The 13,960-nt window shown below is 33.6% G+C and overlaps 1 protein-coding gene across 3 annotated transcripts; it reads right to left on the bottom strand.

The window, feature by feature from the left end:
- Nucleotides 1–120: 120 nt before the first annotated feature.
- On the bottom strand, nt 121–13,384 carry LOC148597799 (failed axon connections homolog). Of its 3 annotated transcripts, none has more exons than XM_088560574.1 (6): nt 13,198–13,384; nt 3,739–3,874; nt 2,102–2,298; nt 1,451–1,647; nt 1,154–1,267; nt 121–615 (listed from the first exon to the last, which is right to left on the bottom strand). In XM_088560574.1, the coding sequence occupies exons 1-6, from the start codon at nt 13,278–13,280 to the stop codon at nt 524–526; spliced, it is 819 nt and encodes a 272-aa protein (XP_088416700.1). In that variant the 5' UTR covers nt 13,281–13,384; the 3' UTR covers nt 121–523. The 3 variants fall into 3 exon arrangements, with proteins under 3 accessions (XP_088416700.1, XP_088416702.1, XP_088416699.1); XM_088560576.1 differs by lacking the exon at nt 13,198–13,384 and adding an exon at nt 5,002–5,221; XM_088560573.1 differs by lacking the exon at nt 13,198–13,384 and adding an exon at nt 4,059–4,227.
- Nucleotides 13,385–13,960: the final 576 nt, after the last annotated feature.

Raw genomic sequence — 13,960 nt, 5'->3', positions numbered from 1 at the left:
CATTACAGGACTGACTCGGGTATGTTTTTATTGAACAACAGGGGATCTAATATGTTCAGTCAGCATAGTAGCTGCAATCGTTGATTCGCGTAGGGTTTCAGTAAAGACTAAGTGAGTACATTTTGTGTAAAAATGGATCATTTACTTCGAATAACAACAAAACATTGCAAAATAAATGCTAAAAAAGCAAACATAGTTCGCTGTAAATGTTAAAACACGTTTTTTGAAATGTGAATCTAATATCACTGTTCCCAACGTCAAATTAACGATAACAATAAACTTATTTTGTTATAGCATCCTTTCTACCAAGATAATACAGTTACTCCTTAGTCTATTTCAATGCATAAAGGCAGCTATGTTTCCCGTTAGTTAATAATTCAGGAAAGCTTAATCAGGCGAGACAAGTGCTCGCTAACAATTACATATGGCACGTAGAATTATGTCATCTGGTGCATTGAATCCAGAGAATCACTTCTGATTTTATGTTGTAACATTCAGTCCAGTCTGAACAAACTGTTTATAATCACTCTTTACTGCATGTTATACACTCAGTCCAGTCTGACCAGACTGTATTTTTCATTTGTTCACAATATCTGTCAAGGTTTGGATATTGCTCTGAAATTAATTCATTTTGTTAACGTTAGATTATAATGCAAAAAAAAAACAATGCATCTCATTCAGTAAAGAATAATAGTAAGTTGAATTTAGTACGTTAAAGTAACATTGACTAGTTTCGACGCAAACTTGAAAGTTTTTAAAAAGGAACATTAACATGACAATCAATTAAAGATGTGTTGGAATGCTAAGTTTATGACATGTATATACATTAAAATCAAATAGTACATCACACTTGCAAAAGCATGAACATTTAATCCACACTGAGTAGTAATGTTAGTGTTCTATGAAACTGTACAACCTAGATTTAACCCACCATTTCGTTTGCAGTGCCTGTACCAAGTCAGGACCATTGTGGTACCAGCTGCTGCAAAGGTGTAATATCAATTTTGACAGATTTATTTTGGACTTGACTTGATTATAAAACGGATAAGTGTTGGGTAATTTTGTTGTTACTCTTATTATATAAAGAGCATGACGTGAGTTACTAAATGTGACCTTTCTAACCTTGAAAAATAATACTGTCTTTGATACTTACCGAATAGAACTGTTACTTCAGGAATTGGTAGATGCCATTTAAATTGCGAGAGAAGACCAAACATGCTACAATCTAACTCGCATATTCTATCGCCAAATATAAACTTCTTGTCACCTGCAAAACAAAATAAAAAGATTTAAGGTTAGATTTTTAATTATTTCGTATTTCTTTTTTTGTTTGTTTTGTTTTGTTTTGTTCTTTTTTTTTTTTTTTTGTATTGTTCAACATTTTTAAGGGGCCCTTTGGGTTTTATTTATATACATATTACTGTTTTAAGTAGAATTATTAGATTACTACCTAGAACGGTTGACAAACATTTAAAATCTTTATTGAGGATAGACATGATTTCAGCTTTGCTGTGACGACCAAGTCCTTGTTGGTAGGTCTGTCTGTTCGATAGCCACCTTGCTATCATAATTTTCAACCAACCCCAGTTGGCTAACTTAAAGACTGTCATGTCATCGTCGTATTTCCATCTGCATACCACCATCAACCTTTTATAAAGATATATGTTTCTTTTTCAGATAATTTGAATTTAAAAAAAAAGTGACATTGAATAAAGAATTAGCATTTTGTTATTGAACCTATTACTTTAAAAATAACATAAAAATATACAACATTACAGTGTTTGTTTTGAATTTCTGTATGCTAGAAGTTCATTCGTTGACCTCGCGCAAAAAGACGTAGAATTCAATTAAGTATTTGGCTGATTAACATATTTTTTTATAATAAATTATAATGATACAATAACAATTACTGTACATTTTTTGAATTCTTATATGTTATGAATTCATTCTCTCTTTGACCTCATACAATGCACAAATAGAAATCAATGAAGGATTTGATAGATGAGCCTTTTTCTACTTTTTATCATCATCATCTACAATAACATGATAACTGTATAAATGTAGATATGTAAATATGACTATTATCAATTGGAATATTTACCAGTAGGTATGTTCATCTATCATTCTCTGAAGAGAAAATGCTGTTGCTCTCTCTTCCTCTGTAAGATGACTGTTTAAATCTACTTCCCGAATATCATTGAGATGTTCTATTATTAATTGAGAATCCGGCATTGGATCACCATTGTACTCCATCCACGGCCACTTTCCCTTACTTCCACGAACTTTATCATGAACATTCTGAAATATAAACGTTGCCATAACTTCATTTTATCAAATCGTGTACATTAATCAATACTTTTAAGTATCTCAGTAAAAATAAGCCCCCCCCCCCCCCAAAAAAAAAAAAAAAAAAAAAATCATATTAGTTGATTAAAATGTTAAAAAATATTTTCAAACATAAGTTAAAATATCTATATATTTCACATTATTGACTAACGTTCAAATATTAGTTTAAAAATGAAAAAAAAACTGGCAAAATACAAAGTGCGCCAATACAGGATTAAGCCGTCCAATACGTCATATTAGCCCGGTTAAAATCCATATTGGCCCATGCAAATATGACGTATTGGACTAATAGTCAATAAAGGTGTAATTGCGTAAGGTTTTCCATATTGGCTGATTTCGGCGAGTAATATTGGAATTCGGCTACGCCTCAGTCCAATATGGCAAGCCTAGGACCAATAACGAAGCCAATATAAGACAGATTGAACTTGCATCGAAAAAGTGGTGTAGTTTAGACAGGTTTAACTGTAGACGTTAGGACATGCGTATTCAACCAAGACATTGGAAGTGTAATATTTCGTACATTTACGTGACTTTATGATACCATGTAAATTGATGTAAATTGGGCCCAGAGGAATAATACACCAACGATGCAGTTAACCTTTTAAACCTTGTGCTAATCTCTGTGATCGTTCCAACCACAGCCAACAAAACGTTCCGTATTTTGTAACTAACTTGTACTCTACACGTGGCATTCTATAATACAGATTTATTTAAAAGTTGCTAGTCTTTTAATAATGACAGGCGACCTAAAATGACCGTTTCAAAATATGTTTCATTTTCTGATTCCCTCTACCATCCCTGTGTGATAAAATTTATATAAATCCATATCCTTTTATAAGAACTATTTGGTTCAGACAAACGATTTTATAGTTCAATCATTAAGTATTGAATGACAGTGATTTAAATGCGGCACTTTAATCAAAGCTTTAAATAAACTTAAATGAATTATAATGTAATGTTATTTTTGCTGACTTATTATTTTTATAGCCAGGCATTCCATTTTTCCGCATTATAATGTTGTTCAGTGGGTGTTAGAAATTTACTATTCATTTATTGTAAATGATGTATGCGATTTAAAAAGAAGACATTTTTTTTTTTTAAATTGATACAACATTTTGACTATAAAATAATTGTAATCTATAATAACGCAATGTTTTCATTTTTTTTTTTTTTTTTGAAAGATCGATTTTTATATCAATTCTAAAAATGTCTAGGGAAGATTGGTATTGTTTATAATTTCGATAGGAGACAAAGATACCAGTGATTCGATAGGAGACAAAGGTAATAGTGATTTGATAGAAGACAAAGATACTAGTGATTCGATTATAAACTAAACCAACCTGTAACACCAAACTTCGTAGCAAGTTTTACATGTAGTTAATGTGTCCATACCTGATAAGGGATTTTCGCTACTCTAAGATAAGTTTCTAGTTTCACATTAAAAGGTGATAAACTTGGGGCGAACGGTCCTCTTCCAGTTTGATGTAAAATCACTGTATCTTTAGGGTAATCCGCTTTCGGAGTCTCTCTGAAAAAAAGTCAACAAATGTTTTTTGTTATCAATTTTGGTTAAAAGCTGTTTTGATGAAAATGTTCCTCTCTAGGTTCACCGTAAGGTCGTATTAATCAAATGTTAGTAACAAGACAAATTAGAACGAACTTGGATTTTCACTTGGACAGATTTTCATGTGAAATTTTGATGTGTACTGTACTTATGTTTCCGTCTTCTGTGAATGAGTATAGAACTAAGAACGCTAATAGCAGCGATCGCTAATGCAGAGCCGTCATGCAGAAACGATATCCGTAAAACTACATCCATTGTCGTATTCTGAGAGAAATGTTAAGTCTTAACTGATTTGCAGAGCAATATTTATACAAGTTTAAATCGGTCCATTTAAATGTTTTCTTTGTGGGTGTATATTCAGACATACCTAACACCGGAAATTAATCCTAAACATAAAATGAAAACGTTTTAGTTTTTTGTGTAATAATGCATTGTAATTCGTCAAGTAAAGGCCAAGATGTTTTACGTCATAAGCTTGACTAACGACTAGCCTCTTTAAAAACCAATATTTTGTCACATACCATGCATATTACATAATACACCTGGCTAGGTAGTGCTTGAGTGTACGTGGTGTTTATTGAATTAAATTTCCGTGATAAGTTATTTTTAGAGGATAATGATACTTAGAGACAATATAAAACTAAATAAATAAAACTAAATATTTAAATATTGACTCATTACATAAGTTTATTCAGAGTACGAACCGCGACAATAAAGTCACGATGTAAAATTTCCGCATCTGATACTTAGCCCAATTCATTTCTATGTTGATTTCAAAAAATTTCATTTGTTTTTTATGTGGTTAAAGTTGGGATAAATTAAAATATCCCGAGATGTTAATGTCTATTTTTAGTAGGGCCATTTTACCGAAGTTGAAGTTGAATTAAATCATTCTGTACTACTGCTTTGACTAAGGAAAATAACAATGACATTAATAATACTAAGAAACGGTACCAAAAAAAAAAGGCTTCGTTTGAGCGACTAATTATTTCAATTTCATTCAAATTTATTATTTAACTGCTTTGAAAATAAACTAGATACTGTTGGAATGATAGCTTTACACTTCTTTTATTAAACGATAGATAACTGACCTTTTTGTTAAAGACAATCCCATTACAGCGTCCAAATACCTGCCTAAGTATCGTTAGATTTATCTTGTTTATTGCAGGAATGTGGGATCGTACATCTTTTTCCCATGCCTCATGAGAAATTAATATTTAAGCACGTTAGCAACATAAATGAAGCGATAAGATGTAAGGCCAATGATACGTAGTGATCCGTAAATATATATGTGACCATTTGATCAGCGAATAGAATTGTCACATTGTGAGACATATATATAGCTTACTACTCTTGTTTGTAACAGTTTTATCTTCTAAAGATCAAGTTGATAAAAAGTGATAATGATTGGGGGTTTTTACGGTCTTTACTATCCTTACGGATCTCACACGACCGCCCCTTACGGGGATTCTGTTAGTAAATGTCTGTTAGTAGTTGGAGGTAGCGGAGTCCAGCCTTCGGGATACCCGGCCTAAGAACTCAGTCAGAGTATGTCCTGCTAGCGGCTGGGCTGCTCTGTTGACGCTCTGGCCTACTCCCAGACCCCACGTGGGTCCGAGAGCGTTTCCCCACTCTAACTGTTTGGGAATACGTCAACGTGAAGAGTGTAATAACAAATAAAAATATCTTGACTCTTATATCACAAGTCATTGATCCTTGGCCTCCAGAGACTTAGAAAACCCCGCCCATGTCCATTTCATACGGACACGTAAGATCTGCAATGTGGCAAATACGTGTAAATATATCCAGCAGCACTCTTTGATTATTGTTTTCTATTTATTTATTATATCCAGCAGACACTCAAAAAGATCCTAAATTATAAGATGACATTTAGATATAAGGTTAAACACTGAAGGTTTTAATCATAACATTAATAGCTTTTGAACATGTGGAAGTGAGAATTACTGTCAAGTATTTAAAAAAAACATAAAATTACAAGTAAAAATATCATATAATACTACCTTTTTTTTTTATAAAGCTTCTATTTATTTAAAAAAATAAACTTTTATTTCTAATTAACTTCAAATTAAATTGGCTTCAAAAATAATAATTAATACTAATTAAACACTTTTATAACATTACATGCAAAAATCTGTATCACATCAGTCCTCATTATATGTTCATTATATCATATATTTTGACTTCAAATGTGGTCTGTGAAGGGTTCGATATAGGGTAGGCGATATAGGTCTAAGGGTGTGATATAAGGTATGCGATATAGGTCTAAGGGTTCGATATAGGGTATGCGATATAAGTCTAAGGGTGTGATATAGGGTATGCGATATAGGTCTAAGGGTTCGATATAGGGTATGCGATATAGGTCTAAGGGTGTGATATAGGGTATGCGATATAGGTCTAAGGGTGTGATATAGGGTATGCGATATAGGTCTAAGGGTTCGATATAGGGTATGCGATATAAGTCTAAGGGTGTGATATAGGGTATGCGATATAGGTCTAAGGGTGTGATATAGGGTATGCGATATAGGTCTAAGGGTGTGATATAGGGTATGCGATATAGGTCTAAGGGTGTGATATAGGGTATGCGATATAGGTCTAAGGGTTCGATATAAGGTATGCGATATAAGTCTAAGGGTGTGATATAGGGTATGCGATATAAGTCTAAGGGTGTGATATAGGGTATGCGATATAAGTCTAAGGGTGTGATATAGGGTATGCGATATAAGTCTAAGGGTGTGATATAAGGTATGCGATATAGGTCTAAGGGTTCGATATAGAGTATGCGATATAGGTCTAAGGGTATGATATAGGGTATGCGATATAGGTCTAAGGGTTCGATATAGGGTATGCAATATAGGTCTAAGGGTGTGATACAGTGTATGCGATATAGGTCTAGAGGTGTTATATATGGTATGCGATAGTAGAAGATATAGAATTGAAACAAACACAGGTCTAACATCGTTGGGAATTTTTCAGACCTTTTTTATCTTGCTTACTTTATCTTCCCTGATCCGATGGAGTAGTGTAGCAAATAGAGTCGTCACATTCTGAGACGTATAATACGAGGTTGCAAACTTGCGATGCAGAGGTTGTCCTTTTCAGTTACATCATGTGCTAGATATAAATGTTCGCGCTCTATTTACTTACGAGGAAGTATCATTCGGTTAACGAAAGCTATATTTTATATACGTAGCCAAGTTGGCCGGGTGGTCAAGAGCGTTGGATTGAAGGCAGTGTTGCAATAGATGTCCGAGAAGAGAAGGGGTTCGAATTCCACTGAGGGAGCGACCAAATTGTAGTATATATATAGCTTACTACTCTTTTTATCGTGTAATCGTTTTATACTGAATATTACATGTCAGTATCACTTTCTGTATCAACCCGAGGCTCCTGCACTGCTCCGTCGAATCAAATTGACACAGGAAAGATAATGTCGTTAAGTTTATCACTGTTTTCTTCAGTCCTTTTACATTTTAAAAAAAAAATATCTAGATATCATTGAAAATTGTGCACCTTTATTGTACTAGACTAAATATTGACGATTGTTTCGTTTACAAAATACTTTCATTGTGTAGTATACATGAAAATTTATAATTGTTGATATTTGAGCTTATATATTTAACATGGCCGAAAATCACATACAGTAATTTATTAATTATAATCTGACTTTTTATGTGTTGTCCGATTCAAAAATATATCATATTAAGGATTCAGAATGTGACGACTCTATTCGCTACACTGTTGCATTGGATTAAGTTCTTTTTGAATAATTCAAGGAAGATAAAGTATGCATGTCAGGATCTGAAAGAGTAATCAAGGGAACCAAGATTCTAGCGGTAATCAAAAGAATGTAATCCAGGGACAAAGACCAGACATGGAAAACAGACAACCACAACAAAGAACATAAAGTAACTAAAATAATAATACAAAGTAACAAAAGTAAATGAGCAACTCGGACTCCACTAAAAACTGGGAGCATGGACCAGGTGCATCGGCAGGGTAAGCATACAAAATAATCATGTGAGAACTTTGAAAATTGTCATTTTGTATTTTGTGTTCATTTTATATGATGCGGTATCAGAAAGTATATGTTATAAAATCCGATAACAATATAACAAAGGTCTATAATCTTGAGTTATTAACCAACTACCCAAAATACGTTAAAATTTGTCTAAAACTGGCCAATTGATATGAATTCAAACCGGGCACCTATACGAGGCCAATATGAAAAAAAGAGGGCCAATATGGATCAAACCAGGGCCAATACGCCATCAGAACTTCCGGTCATTTGACACCCCCATTTTGAATTAGATATTCTCACTTCATTATCCTGCTGGATCATTTATGCATATGTATCTAAACATGTATATAATTAACCAAACACATAAGAAACTTAGAGTAAGGTAAGAAAATCTTATTTTGATTTGGCATATCATTCAAATACAATCGCAATCTCTAAGGAGCTTCAGACCAAATATAAAAACATGCATTATGTAACATAAACCACACAAACTAGAATCAAAGGATGTGCACATAGAAAACAAACCAAAAAGGAATCCAACATAACTATGATATGCAAACCAATAATTTATTATGCCTATTGTAATGCCTAAAACAAAAGAGCAGAATATAATTTTAATTGCACATTTGTATATCTAAAATGTGCTTTCAGAATTGTGTTATTTTAGGAACTTTGATCACCAGGACTAAAAGCTGCAGAAAAACCAAAAAAATCTTCCATTTTATACAAAAAGATAATTGAGACTGATAAATGCAAATAAACCTACATTTCCTTGGTAAAACACGAAAACAACTGTTCTACAAATCATCTAGTTGAGTTGGTTAATAAAATTGTCAATGAATACGTAATTTCAAATTGGCCCTGTGATAGGTTTCGGTCAATCATATAATTGGCCTCGACAGCCGTATTAGCCCTCGGCAATGCCTCGGGACCAATACGACCGCCTCGACCAATATGACAGACCTCAAATCTATAACAGGGCCAATATAAAATTACATATTTATTAACATATATTAAAACAGAAATACTGTGTCTTTATTATCAATGAATATTTCTTTTTCTCGCTTTTATTGTTGTGAAATCATCTCTATAACTATACAATATTTAAAAGATGGAAGATACCATATAATACGCCTTCAAAGTAAAATTTCCAATTTGATATCGCTAATAAAAAACACGGAACATTAAACAATCTTTTGATCTTATAGAGATGTATAGATGATAAAATATTTCTTCTATTATCTTGCCATCTGCTTTAATCATTTTATTAGAGAATTTCAATCGTAAATCACACAAGTACTGTTTCTTTGATTCTACAAGTACCTATTGGAGCATTGCTTTTGCACACTTTTTCGAAAATCACTACTGTAACATTACAATATTGGGGCATTTTTTGAAAATTGTTTTTCCTGAATCACCAGCGATTAAAGCAGATCCATAGTAGCCGCTCGACTACGTCTGTCCATCACATTTTGGAGGTACCTATTTTGTGTAATTTGTAACTCAACAAGATTTTATTAATAATAATTAATATTATTCTAACTTCGCACAATGTTTATGTACATATTTAAGATGTTTATATAAAACGAGAAAAAATAATCCAATTTTAGGTTTGGTCTAAGGCTGGTACTGCACTACATGCTATACATCAATACGCTGTACTACTACTATATTTTGACTTTTTAAAATTGTTTTCCACAGTTAATTTTTATTTTTAATTTTGATAAAAAGTCCCCCTTTGTTATTTTCATTCAGGCTCCTTAGCATTTGCTTACGTGTGCCTTTGATAAAGATACAATCACCCACAGCGTACGTGATTCAGCTTCTGAATCTCTGAATCTATTTTGATCTTGAACTTTGTGAGTTTTATGCTCATAAAGTTTTATAAGTTTTATGCTCATAAGGTTTTATGAGTTTTATGCTGAAGAAGGATATCAGTTATCTGAAATATTCAATGTAAATTTTACCATCTTCTGGTGATGTTAAACATATTTAGACGTTTATATATAGTGGTCTAGGGAACTGGACTTTGTGTAGGCGGTGTTGCCATAGATGTCACAGCGGTACGAGTTCGAGTCCCGCGGAGGGAACGTCAAAAAATTTGCATCACAAATTTGACAGTACATCGTTGGAAATTTTTCAGACCTTTCTATACGTTTACATATCTTCCCTGTATAATTTGATCTATGGAGCAGTGTAGCTAATAGAGTCGTCACATTCTGAGACCTTTGTATAATATTGATTTGTTATGACATGCATCATTAATTTGATCCTCTATCCTACATAATAACACCTAGATGAACTGTCCTGTACTACCATACATGGTGTACTAAGTTTAAGTCCTAGATTAATCCTACAAGGAGGAATGACCCGGCCAGCGGAAGCTGTATTTTTATATAGCCTAGCTGGTCGAGTGGTCTAGGGCGCTGGACTTCGTGCAGGCGGTGTTGCCATAGATGTCACAGCGGTACGAGTTCGAGTCCCGCGGATGGAACGACAAAAAATTTGCATCACAAATTTATATATATATAAAATGTCGATGTACTGTTCATGTGTTTCAAGGAGTAACTCTCATCAAAATCATTAGAATAAAATATTTAGGAATATCTTGATTGCCATAGATGTCACAGCGGTACGAGTTCGAGTCCCGCGGAGGGAGCGACCAAAAATTTGCATCACATATTTGACAGTTCTAATTTCGCTGGGAATTTTTCAGACCTAACTACAGGCGCGTAGCTGCCATTAGGCAAAAAAGCTCTTGCCTGCGCTTAATTTTGCGATTTTTTTTTTTTTAGATAAAATACATCCAGGGGAGGCATAAATGATGCTCTAAAACGCTATTATCGCGGAGGTTCGGGAGGGGGCAAAGCCACCCCCCCCCCCGCCCCCGGACCTGCTGGGGGCCTTAAGTGGCCCCAGACCTCCTACCGTAATTTTGCCTACACTTCAATTTGGCCTCAGCTACGCGCCTGTTCTATACGTTTACATATATATCTTCCCTGTATCAATTTGATCCGATGGAGCAGTGTAGCGAATTGAGTCGTCACATTCTCGGACCTTTGTATAATATCGTTGGGAATTTGGAAGACCTTTCTATGCGTTTACATATCTTCCCAGTATCAATTTGATCCGATGGAGCAGTGTAGCGAATAGAGTCGTCACATTCTGAGACCTTTGTATAATATTGATTTGTTGTGACATGCATCATTGATTTGATCCTCTATCCTACATAATAACACCTAGATGAACTGTCCCGTACTACCATACATCGCGTACTAATTTACAGCCCTAGATTAATCCTACGAGGAGGAATGACCCGGCCAGCGAAAGCTATATTTTTTGTATAGCCTAGCTGGCCGAGTGGTCTAGGGCGCTGGACTTTCTGCAGGCGGTGTTGCCATAGATGTCACAGCGGTACGAGTTCGAGTCCCGCGGATGGAACGACAAAAAATTTGCATCACAAATTTATATATATATAAAATGTCGATGTACTGTTCACGTGTTTCAAGGAGTAACTCTCATCAAAATCATTAGAATAAAATATTTAGGAATATCTTGATTAAAAATCAATTGTTTAAAAGAAGTACTTAGTAAAAAAAACTGTTGAAAGAGGAAACGAAATCCATCCCCGAGAGGTTCTACCATGTGCCACGCAAGGAATGAACCTGAGCGTTTTATAATAGTTATTTTGAAATTGGCATTACAGCAATTTTGATAGAATTAGGAAACATATCAACCAATCAAAAACTACAAACTGGTATTGCCATGGTCGGCGACAGGTCTTGATTGAATAATAGAACCTCAATCATACAAGTCAGTCATAATTTGTGTGTGTTTTTGTTTCAATCACATCAACTTTATTGTCATGTAAATCTGATTTGTTGCATACAAACAAATAAGAATAGCAAAGATATCATTAAGTATCAATCCCAGTAAGAATCATGCAGTTGGTGAAACATGGTATGGGAAAAACCCTATATTTTGAAAGTTTAATTTGACTATTTGCAACATCAGAATTAAGGAAAACAGTCAAGATTTTCCATATCATATTGGTAAATTAATTTGTACTATCATTGAAATGCACTGAAAATGAACATTTTAAGGGCAGAAAACTCTGTCGAAACCCTCATTTTTCTAACATTCTTTTGAAAAATTTCTGAGCAAATCCAGTGATGCAGAGATCAAATAACGGTCTTTTCAAATAGAGAAAGTATCCTTGAGTGATATTATATTGTCAGATCGGTGGGGTTTTAATATGCATGGTTCAGATTTTTTCCCATTTTGCCTGGCAATGATTAGGTTTGAAACCCGTTAAATTTTCATATAATGAAACCAATATCAAAGCTGATCATATTTTCTTTTATCTTAATCACGTTTATAAAAAAAAAATAATCAAGTTCAAGATCAAATAGCAGTATTTTGAAACTGGAAAAAAAGTAGACTTTTCCCGCGTATTTTTTTTTTTTTTTTTTGTAAGTATTCATTTATCTCTACATAATATTATTATAGGAATGAGTCGTTATCATGGTATTGCTAGTAACAAAAAAATACTGGACTATGCGTTTTGGAATGTTCTTGAAGACGAATTTTATTTTATACCCTATGTCCCTTTGCATGATTTTTGTTTCCAAGATCAGAATGACACGTGATAATCTATGGTCCAATCTCTTCTTTCGTTGTTTTTTTTTATGACGTGCAATTTGGTATTATCAATAACCAATATGTAGTGAATGTGTAGTGATAAACCAAGGTTCTCACAAATTGAATAATTTTTATTAAGATTTTTGTGGTCCTAAAACATTTTTCATTTGTACTTTAATTTAAAGTTGACTTAATTTTGAATGAAATGGATATGAACGTTTCATGTGGGCGACATCTAGCTGTAAGGCTTCGATAAAGTCATGATTAACTTAATAAAAAAGGTGCCGTCGGCTATCATAATTATAGTGTAACTGTGACATTCAGATTTTTTTATCAGTTCAAATGATAACAACTCAGCTTAATAGACGTAAATTTTCTCGATCGATTTAGCATGTACATGTATTTCTTTATTTCTTGTTTCATAAGAAATGACATCATTTCTATGATTAATATGTTAGTATATTAAAAATATCAGTCGTGCAGGGTACTACCCATGACCAGTATTTGAATGGGCTTTTCACACTTTAATATAATACACGTAATAATTAGACTTTATTCGTACGCGTTGTTTAACTATATATAATGTATATAAATATTTACAGTTTACCTTTGTTTTAGATATAAGACTACCAGAGCAACCAAAAAAATCCCTATACATAGATAGACTTCAGTAGAACACATCTTCTCCATCTTGTAATCAACACATGTAACACATGATTTGATTTGTTAAAACAGTAGCAATTTCCTGAGTTATAAACATTACATTAATACATATCTGTAAATGATTTGGTTATTCAGGTGTGTAGTTTTGTAAAGAAGGTTCTAGAGATATACGTAGAATATCAAAATGCGATTTTAATAGGTTTTATTTAATATCCTTGTAAGAAATATGTGTATTAAGTCGTTACAGATTATTGGATTGAAATTGAATGAGCAATATCTAGCCACACTTGTATGTGACTGAAATTCATATGCGATGAGGATACAGCATGAACTTTTTATTTCGTGTTGTCTATACACTTTCCGTATATTTTCACGCGATAAAGTTTACATTTGAAATATCGTGATATAAACACGGAGAACAAGTGATACAATTTCAGGAAACCAAAAATACAACAACCGGCATGAGAAACAGAACAAATCATTACAAGCGACAACAACCGCATGAGAACCAGAGCAAGTCATCACAAGCGACAACAACCGGCATGGGAACCAGAACAAATCATCAAAAGCAACAATAACCGGCATGGGAACCAGAACAAATCATCAAAAGCAACAATAACCGGCATGAGAACCAATCACATGCGACAACAGTTGAAATGAGAATCCAAACAAGTCACCACATGCGACAACAGTCGGAATGAGAATCT

Source organism: Perna viridis, chromosome 14, assembly GCF_037379345.1.
Source record: "Perna viridis isolate PV_CMFRI_1.1 ecotype Kerala chromosome 14, ASM3737934v1, whole genome shotgun sequence".
NCBI classification, from domain to species: domain Eukaryota; kingdom Metazoa; phylum Mollusca; class Bivalvia; order Mytilida; family Mytilidae; genus Perna; species Perna viridis.
This window is presented reverse-complemented; position numbering and strand designations above follow the sequence as displayed.

What these genes read in the sequence shown, in the direction of transcription:
- LOC148597799 (XM_088560573.1), bottom strand. Translation starts at nt 4,165, where the DNA reads ATGGATGTAGTTTTACGGATATCGTTTCTGCATGACGGCTCTGCATTA. An exon ending in ATAGATGAACATACCTACTG is followed by an intron (nt 1,648 to 2,101) that starts GTAAATATTCCA and finishes TCTTTATAAAAG; the next exon opens with GTTGATGGTGGTATGCAGAT. An exon ending in ATGTTTGTCAACCGTTCTAG is followed by an intron (nt 1,268 to 1,450) that starts GTAGTAATCTAA and finishes TTTGTTTTGCAG; the next exon opens with GTGACAAGAAGTTTATATTT.